Source organism: Equus quagga, chromosome 9, assembly GCF_021613505.1.
Source record: "Equus quagga isolate Etosha38 chromosome 9, UCLA_HA_Equagga_1.0, whole genome shotgun sequence".
Taxonomy (NCBI): Eukaryota; Metazoa; Chordata; class Mammalia; order Perissodactyla; family Equidae; genus Equus; species Equus quagga.
Genome location: NC_060275.1, coordinates 80,814,461 through 80,823,720, shown reverse-complemented (window position 1 = coordinate 80,823,720; position 9,260 = coordinate 80,814,461). Strand labels below are relative to the sequence as shown.

At 39.9% G+C, this 9,260-nt stretch overlaps 1 protein-coding gene across 1 annotated transcript; it reads left to right on the top strand.

The window, feature by feature from the left end:
- The first annotated feature begins 322 nt into the window (after window positions 1–322).
- On the top strand, window positions 323–8,766 carry GZMK (granzyme K). The gene is made up of 5 exons (XM_046672385.1): window positions 323–422; window positions 700–847; window positions 5,802–5,952; window positions 6,719–6,988; window positions 8,369–8,766. The coding sequence occupies exons 1-5, from the start codon at window positions 359–361 to the stop codon at window positions 8,528–8,530; spliced, it is 795 nt and encodes a 264-aa protein (XP_046528341.1). The 5' UTR covers window positions 323–358; the 3' UTR covers window positions 8,531–8,766.
- Window positions 8,767–9,260: the final 494 nt, after the last annotated feature.

Sequence of the window (9,260 nt, the reverse complement as noted above, 5' to 3'; positions counted from 1 at the left end):
CTAGAGCAACGAACATCTTTGAACTCTGCCTGCAACCTCATTAAGTTCTTACGGCTTGAGTATTTCTTATTCTTTCATCATGTATAACCTGAATATCCATACAGACATTGAAGACAGCTAACCCCAGAAATGAGTTTTTATTCACACATTCCTCTCCCAAAAAAGTGCTAAAAGCTTAGATCTGAAACTCCCCAAAGTGATATATACCTTTAAACTTAGGTGTGAAAAACCTCACCTCTAGAACACTTGTGGTAAGAAAGTTAAAACTTACAAGATCAAATCTTAATCCTCAGAATCTTCTTCCCTCGCCAATGCGGTCAGACTATTTCATCTGGGCTTCTTAATCTAAGCTAGTAAAATGACCAACTTTTCTTCTTTTCTTCTATTTTTTCTAACAGCCGGGGCTTATATGACTCCAGAGTGTAAGTATGTCCTATGCCTACCACATACCAGCATTAAATGAATTTCTAGTCATTGCACCGTTATACTATAAATGAAAATGATTTTTCACAACCATACCTATCCCTCTAAACCGTGATGTATTATACAATTGTTCATCGAGAGAGTTATAACTATTAGGGAACCGTAGGTTTTTTTGTTTTTAAACTTTGAAAATTATTTAGTGACTGTCGAAAGAAGAATTACACGAAAAAATCTGCTTCGATCTTTTATGTTAAATCTTTTGGTTTTCTTTTGTAGGTTTCAGCATGGAGATTATTGGAGGGAGAGAAGTGTCCCCTCATTCCAGGCCGTTCATGGCTTCCATCCAGTACGGCGCCACACACATTTGCGGAGGCGTTCTGATCCACCCGCAGTGGGTGCTGACGGCGGCCCACTGCCACCCTCGGTGAGTACCCACACTTTCCGCGTGTGTGTTTTCCCTCAAGTCAGCTAGAAGAGAAGCTTACCTCTCCAGGGAGAGAATTGGATCTATGATTTACTTCTGCCATAACTGACCAACTGGTGGAGTTTGTTTACCCTCTCGCACATCGCGTTTTCTGCCCTGAGTTTTCCTTTTCGGGGAGAGCAGGTCTACCTGTCTCAGGCAGGCCGTTAGACAAACTCGAGCCACCCGTGAAACGCCAGCGCACGCAGCTCGGGTAATAACTGCAGCAGCCGTGGTCCTGACCTTGTGAGGTCATGCTGCTCGTGAGCAGATCAGACCACCTGAGTTTGCATCTCCGTTTCCCAATTTTGCAAATGAGTCATAAGAATAGTAGGACCTGCTTCATGGGGTTTTGAGGATTAAATAGTATCTATTTAAATTTTTGAGTCCGCTTAGCACATAGTAAGTACAAATAAGCTGCAGCTATTATTATATGCATGAGGAGCCCGCTTTGCTGATGGATTTTTAGACCCCTTTCATTAACTCCTCTGCACCACCCACCCCAGCCCAGAGGTCTGGAGGCCCCCAGTTTGGGAATCACAGCTGTAAGGGGCAAAAAGCTTACCAGGTGAAATAACAAATTATAGATGATTTACGGAGAGAGAGAGAGAGAATTATTTTTCTGGACTACTTAGAACGAAAGCTTTCTGAAAACAGACCATAGCCTATCAAAGTCCATTTCAGCCTGTAATTCTCTTACTTCTGCTAAAAAAAAGTTGAAAACCCTTCTTGCGAAACTGCAGCCATCACAAAAGGAAAAGCAATAGAAAATTAATTTGCTGTTTGTTGTTGTTTGTTTGGGTTTTTGGGTTTTGTTTGCATGTTTTCTTCCTTATATTTCTTGCCTGAATAAGCTAAGAAGAGACGGGGCCTTCTTTCCTTACAAACAGTACAGCGCTTCACTTAAGAATCTCTTAACCATAGTGGTTTGCTCTTTCGGCATCAGCTATGTCTAAACGGAACAACTGAATTGACTTGCTTCTCCATGTTTGGGGGGTTTTGTTTGATTGCCCCAGTTTAATGAGACAGTTTGAACACAAATTAGAAATTTTAATGCTTGCACACAGTGAGAATTTGTTTTATTTCTAAATAGCAAGCCACTAATTTCTAATTTAATATGGCTACTTCATTTATATAGGGTTCTTGCTGTCCTCGAAATCACTCTTGCGTTCCCATCACTTCTGTCCTTTCCAGGGCACTTGTCCCCTGGGGACCAGCTAGGCAGAGGGAGACCATCAGTCAATGTTCATTCAATTCAAAATATGCACATCTTCGAATATGTGTAGGGTACGCATTCAAATGGACTATAACCTCCCCAGACACAGACCTTGACTTATTATAAATGCTCAACAAATGCTGGGTAGAAAGAAGCAAATTAATTGGAGGATTTTTTTCCCCAAGCCAAAAACACAGTGTGTGAAGTCTTTCACAAGCCATAAGGTGCTATCCAAAGGTAATAGTATTATTAAGTTGAATTTTTAATTTTGTCAAGTGAACTTGACTCATTAGGAGTGGATTCCCAAATTGAGAAGTTGGGGAAAAGAGATCTTGGAATTTTTTTTAAAAAAAAACCTATTGCTAAATATCATTTTAAATGGCTGGAGTTTAAGGAACTCCAGAAAATATAGATCAAATTTCCTCTACAGGACACCTGGGTGTAAAAATATAGGTGAATTGGTACTTGGAAAAATATTAAGCTTTATGAAATCCAAAATATTTGTGAAATAGTTCAATGGTGGCTTCCCACAAATGTGCTCCCAAGTATGCTGTGGGAACAGCTTACTACCCCAGGCCCCTCTCTCAGCAAAATGGTGAAGGAGGCCATATCTGGAGTGCTCCTTTCTCACTACCCATCCACGTGGTTCCTTGCTTAGTCGCTTGGTCCCTTTATTCATTGCCATGCCAATTATAAAAGGAAACTGGTTAAAAAGCTTTTTGTATAATCTTATTTCCAACATTTGAATGTGTCAGAAGGAAAACTCACCAACTCTTGTCCATTGTCTTCTGGTGACCCCTCCAATACCTTCCCTCACTGAGTGCTTCTCCTCCTCTCACCTGCCTTGTTGGTGAGTGGATGGAACCCGCACAGCCCCTTCCACATGGCCTCGCTCCATCTCACATCACTCAAGGCTCCCAGAGGAGAAGGGTTAAAAACTCAGGCCTTGGATTCAAACCCACTGAGTTTGTATCCCGCTTGCATTTGCATCCTGGAGCCTCTGCTTAATATTTGTGGGACTTTCTCAAGTTTGTTCATTTACCTGAGCCTCAAATTCCTCATCTGCAAAATGGAGATAATCATAACATCTCCGTGTTGGGGCTATTGTGAGGTTTAAATGAGGGAAAATATGCAAAATGCTTAGCACAAAACCTGGCACACCGCAATAACTAATAAATGTCATCTAATGTTGTTAATTATTATCTGTACCTTGCATGGTAATCACTGAGGAACAAATCTGATGATCCAGTCACGTTGATCGGGTAGGACTGTGACAGCCCTCTCTGACAGCCAGGGCATTTCCTCCTCTCTTAGGCAAAAGAGACCTCCAAGAGAGGGGACCCTGCCTTCACGGTGAGACCTGGAGGAGGGGGTCTAAGCAGAAACGCTGCTCAGTGTCACCGCAGACTGGCAGAGGAAATAAGAGGCTTAAGAGGCTTGGCGTGGGGCTTATGGAGGTGACGCGGAAAGAACACTGGACTTGGAGTCACAAAAGTTGCTTTGGGTCCTGATTCCCATACTTACGATGTGCATCACCTTTAGCCAGTCAAAGAACCCTTTCACTAGTAAGGACCACACAGCCAGTCGGCTTTAACAATGCTGAGAAGAGTTCTTATTAAGCGCAATAGAGACCATGTTTATGGGTGTCGTGAGCAGACAATGGAAAGACTTACTGTCAGCAATACTTTGCTTCTGCTCTGAATGTAGTTCTGATCCAGGTAAGTCTAGGATGGGACTCAGAAAGCTGCATTTTAAACAAAGACCCCTAGATGATTCTGAATCAGGTGGTCCAAAGACCACCCATGGAGAAACATTATGCTGTACAAATGAAAGACACTGGTATTATTACTTCTCCTCTGTGTGAATTCAGACCTGGCTTTAGCTAAGGAGGTGGGATCCTAGAACTCAGTTAATTCCAGGTATCCTGTGGGCAGAACAATTGACCTTTGAAGTACAGATTACGGTTGAAGTGTATCCAGAAATGGAAAGTTCAGAAAGCATTTGTGGTCTGCTTATGTTGTTTTTGGTATTAACTTGTCCCAGTGGAGACAAAATAACAAAAACATTTCAAAGGCGTTAACTAATCGAGGAAATTGGTAAAAGATGAAGGGAAGTCAGAAATGTTCCACACCCCACATTTGTACCTCGCAGCCCTCCTTGTTACTTATCTATGCGTGTATTCTTCTTTCCTAGTAGAGCAGTAGTCCTGGGGATTTTATATCATCCTTCCCCTCCAAAGCTTTGGGTTTAGTGAATATGTTGAATTTGAGTTTGAATCAATCCTAGGAAACCTGATCCACATCCTTTGAGAAATTTCATCCCCTGATTTTGCAATAGACAATCTTTTCAACAAATAAAGCTGGAATTCCCAAAATAAATTCTTTTGGTTGAAACCTAAAAGTGGTAATTCCCAGCAGTCAGAGCCCTGCCATATGCAAACCTGCCCCACCGTAGTCATGTACTCATTCCCCAAACCTGAAACAAGCTTTTCTTCCTTTTTCTGTGCTCTTTTTAACTTTTTTTAATCTTCATTAATATATTATTAATATTAACATATGAGTATGTGTGTTTTTATTGTAATATGCCTTAACCTTTTTCAAGTGACAATGAAATAGTTATACATAAACAAATAAATACAATTCTTTTTATAAACTTCTTTGTTCCAAAAATGGATTTGAAGTGGCTTCCTAAAGACACACATTAACATGGGACATTTTTATAGTATGCAAATGGATCCAAGGTGGTGTTAAGATCTCAAAAGAATCATTTCTAGTTTCATAACTAGATGTAAATGCAATTTTATTCAACATACAGTAAATCAGATCAATTGTGGCGCTGTTGAAACACTGGTACTAGAACTATACACAACCAGGGATTTTTTTTTTAATGTTTCCTTATCTAACTCACAGTTTATATCCAGTGAGTTTCCACAATGGAATATCACTGGCTACTAACCTGAAGTGTCTTCATTTCAAATTAGCAATGATTTTTCACCTTGGGGAAAGTTTTGCTTTCCTATCTAAATCATCTTTCTAATTGAAGGGGCAGAACATATGAGCATGTTTGACAGCCATGAAATGGACCTTACTTCTTCATCTGCCCTGAGATGAGGTCTGGACATACTGGATTAGCAAGCGCAGGATTGAGTCGCTACCTTTTAGCTATTAAAACAGTTAACATTGGGAAGATGAAAAAGTTCTGGAGATTGATGGTGGTGATGGATGAACAACAATGTAAATGTATTTAATGCCACAGAAATGTACATTTAAAAATGGTTAAAATTGTAAATTTTACATTATATATATTTTATCTCAATTAAAAAAAAAAAGCCTTAACAATGGTGGGTATAAATCTCAATCCACAAACTCAAGAAATATGATTTCCCTTATTTTTACATAACAACACAATTTTCTAAACTTGATCTCAGTCAATTAGGATTTCACTCCTTTTTTCCCACAGTAGGGCACAAGTTCTGATATTCTTTGGCAATGCTTGGGAATTGGAGTGGGAGGGGTTTGAGAGTGGGTCATTTGGTCCTTGGTATCATCCACTTAAACCTCTGTCACTCCGCCTAATCCTAGACAAGTTACTTTGGAGATGGTCCCTGTTCCTCTATGTATATGACCTTCTCCACCATTTCTGCTCTCACTGGGAGATTTGGGAATCATTCTGTTGCTTCTGTTCTCTTTGCTTTTTTAGGTTTGTCCAAAGCCAGTCTGCCACAGTGGTTTTAGGAGCACACTCTCTCTCGAAGAATGAGGCCTCCAAAAAAACGTTTAGGATCAAAGACTTTATACCGTTCCCAAGATTTACGTCAGATCCTGAATCAAATGATATTATGCTGGTTAAGGTATGCAGCACTGCCTTGCTTCAATTTCTCCAACATTCTTCTATAGCATGGATCAGTTATTAAATCTTCTATACAATAACATTTTATCACTCTCCCCATGTTTGAAGTGACTGTGACATATACTGTAGGGGCCCATTTTACTCCATATACTGCCTTGAAAGAAATAAGAATTTATTACAAAGCCATCAGAGCTGTGTTTATACAAGGAAAAGCAACTCTGATGCTCGCATATGTGGGAGGGGAACATCCCAAAAGACCCAAGGATTCACACTGAAAGAATTTCCCAAAAGCTTTTATCGTTAGCAAGTGAAAAATATGTCATTTATACAACAGCGCCAACCAAGTGACTTCAAGGACACAGAATTGAGTTACAACTTAGTCTAGACCACACTTAGTCTAGTCCAAACTTAGTCTAGACCATGCTCAAGGGTCCTATCCAGCAGGAAACAGCCCAGCCCTCGAAGTCATGACCTGTGGATGTTATTCCACAGAAAACCATCCAATGCAGAGCAAAGGCCAGTTTGCATGAGACTGGGCAAAATTCCTGCTCTGCTTAAGCTCCCTCCCCAAGCATCGCTGAGCTCTATGGGAATGGAGAGCATGTTCAGAAAAGCAACAACCACAAATGCAGCTGTGAGCTACCACCAAAGTAGATTCAAGAAAAGGGACGCCCTCCTAGAACAGAGGGACCACACATACATCGCTCAGGCTCATAGCAGAATACTATGGGGGACACATGATAACTATTCTCTTTTTAATCTGTCAGCTTCACAGGGCTGCAAAACTCGACGAGCATATCCAGCTGCTCTACCCAAGATTCAAAAATGATATTAGAGCTGGAACAAAATGCCACGTTACTGGCTGGGGAGCCACCGACCCAGAAGATTCAGACCCCTCTGATACCCTGCAGGAAGTTACTGTTAGTGTCATAAGTCGAAAACTTTGCAACAGCCGAAGTTATCACAACCACCACCCTATTATAACTAAAGACATGATTTGCGCAGGAGACACCAAAGGCAAGAAGGATTCCTGCCCGGTAAGAGCATATCACTAAACAGGCCTCTCAGAATGCTGTGCTACAGTCAAGGCTCCATCTGCTCACTAGCACAGAGGAGGCGAGGCATGAGGAACACAAAATCACCATTCTCAAAATTTACTTTCCATTCCTGCACAGCATTCTCTATTCTTTTTCATCCACCGGTGTGAAGAGTCATAAGAACTTCCCTAACACATAATAAGCACTCATTAAATGTTTGTTAATCAAGATAATAGAATATATAAGATAACTTTTATAGGCTTCCTCTGAGGGGTGTTACTGTCCTTAGAAAGCCTACCGACTCTGAGGTCACTAGTGGTGATTAGAAGATAACTTCTCTGAAAAGACCCACCATTTAAATTAATCAAGAGACAGGTCTTATAAGACTCAAATGCAAAAAGCTCAAATGTATAGTATCTGCTTCTTAAATAATGTTGACTGACTGACTAAAAGGAATAACAATCATACTTTTCAAAATCTTTTGTTTCCTGAGTGAGTAAAAAAAATAGATGTTCAGGTTTATAGGTGACAAATAGGTAGCAAAGATGGATTAATAATTTTTGAAAAATTAGAATACAACATTCACATATTACTATATTAAGCATTGTTGAGGAGAAGGTATGATTTCAAAGATCATGTGCATCTGCAATGCCCCAAGATCATCGTTCCCCACGCCTCTGTTTTCCTGACCGACCAGAGCACAAAGTACTGTAGTGTGCCGTGAGAGCGGCAGCGGAGGTAAAGGCTGCTCTTCAGATTTGGAAGCCATCTCTTCCTCTGAAAGGCCGGGCCTCTGTCACCCTGTCACTTTCCTTGACAGAATTTTGGTTACACATTTCATTGTCAGAGTGAGTCCTCAAGAATCAGTTCACTGAGTAAATATTTACTAAGTGTCGTGTACTACAGAGCACTGTGTTCAATCACATGAGGATACAAACACAGGAAAAAATAACCGAGCAGACAGCGTCCATGCCACTAAGACATTGACTAGAATACATTGCTCTTTTCTTTCAGTCTCAATAGCAACTTAATTTCAGATCCATGAGCACCAAAATGAAATTCATGGTTTAAAAAATTTCTTTTATTTCAGTGGGTTGTTTCAAATTTTATGTCTACTTGTTCCTTAATAAATAAAGTTCAATGGTCACTGATTACCAAAGGATACATATGTCCATAGTCCTAGACATGGACAGAGAGACAGACAGACAGACAGAACCGTGGTCCTGGATAGAGACAGAGACACAGAACCTACACTGAGTAAAGGACTGTTTCGGGGACTCTTCAAGGACTCAGACAATAATGCTTTGAGTAATCAATAGTTGGTGGTAGAAAAAGTTCAGCAGCTTCTTACCAGGTATCTGCCCCTTTTCTTCTTTCTAGGGTGACTCAGGTGGCCCCTTGGTCTGCAAAGGTGCCTTATATGCCCTGGTCTCTGGAGGTGGTAAATGTGGTGTTGCCAAGAAACCTGGAGTCTACAGCCTATTAACCCATAAATACCAGGCTTGGATCAAAAATAATCTTGATCCATCTCATAGAAACTAAAACTACAAATGATTTTCTTGGATCTACCAGTTGCTTGTTTCTGTTTTTCATAACATATTCTACGGGTCAACTTGATCTTCAGGTGTAGTTGGATGTAGTTAAAGTGGAGCACAGTAATGGGCCCCTCCTGCCCCGTTAGGACTAACTTTGTTAAGGAATCAAGTTTTTTTTTTCACATATATTGCTGATGTATTTCTACTATGCTGATTTCACTGAATAAAATTTATAAAACTATCTGTCTATTGTGGAAATAGGATTCATCAAATTAAATATCCTGCCCACTCTACCCACACTCCCACAAAGGGCAAAAAAGTGATTAAACAAGACAGTTATGGCACCACCTTCAACCAGGTTTATCTTGTGATTTCTGCTAGAACATCCTAAGCCGTACTTTTAAAATAAGAAACAGTACATTAAAGCACCCCAACTCAAGAAAGAATTATCAAGGTTTATACAAATATTTAGGATAGTACTTATTATTTATTTATGTCACACTTTGTTCCAAATAGAATTTAATGCAAGGTACAAAAATACCTGCAATAAAACAAAGTATATAATTAAAAACAATTTTTCCTCAAAAAATTTTAAAAATACCATATGATTCAGCAACTCCACTTCTGAGTATTTATCCAAAGAGAACAAAATCACTAACTCAAAAGATATATGCACCCTCATGTTCATTGCAACACTATTTACAATAGCCAAGATATGGAAACAACTTAAGTGTTCA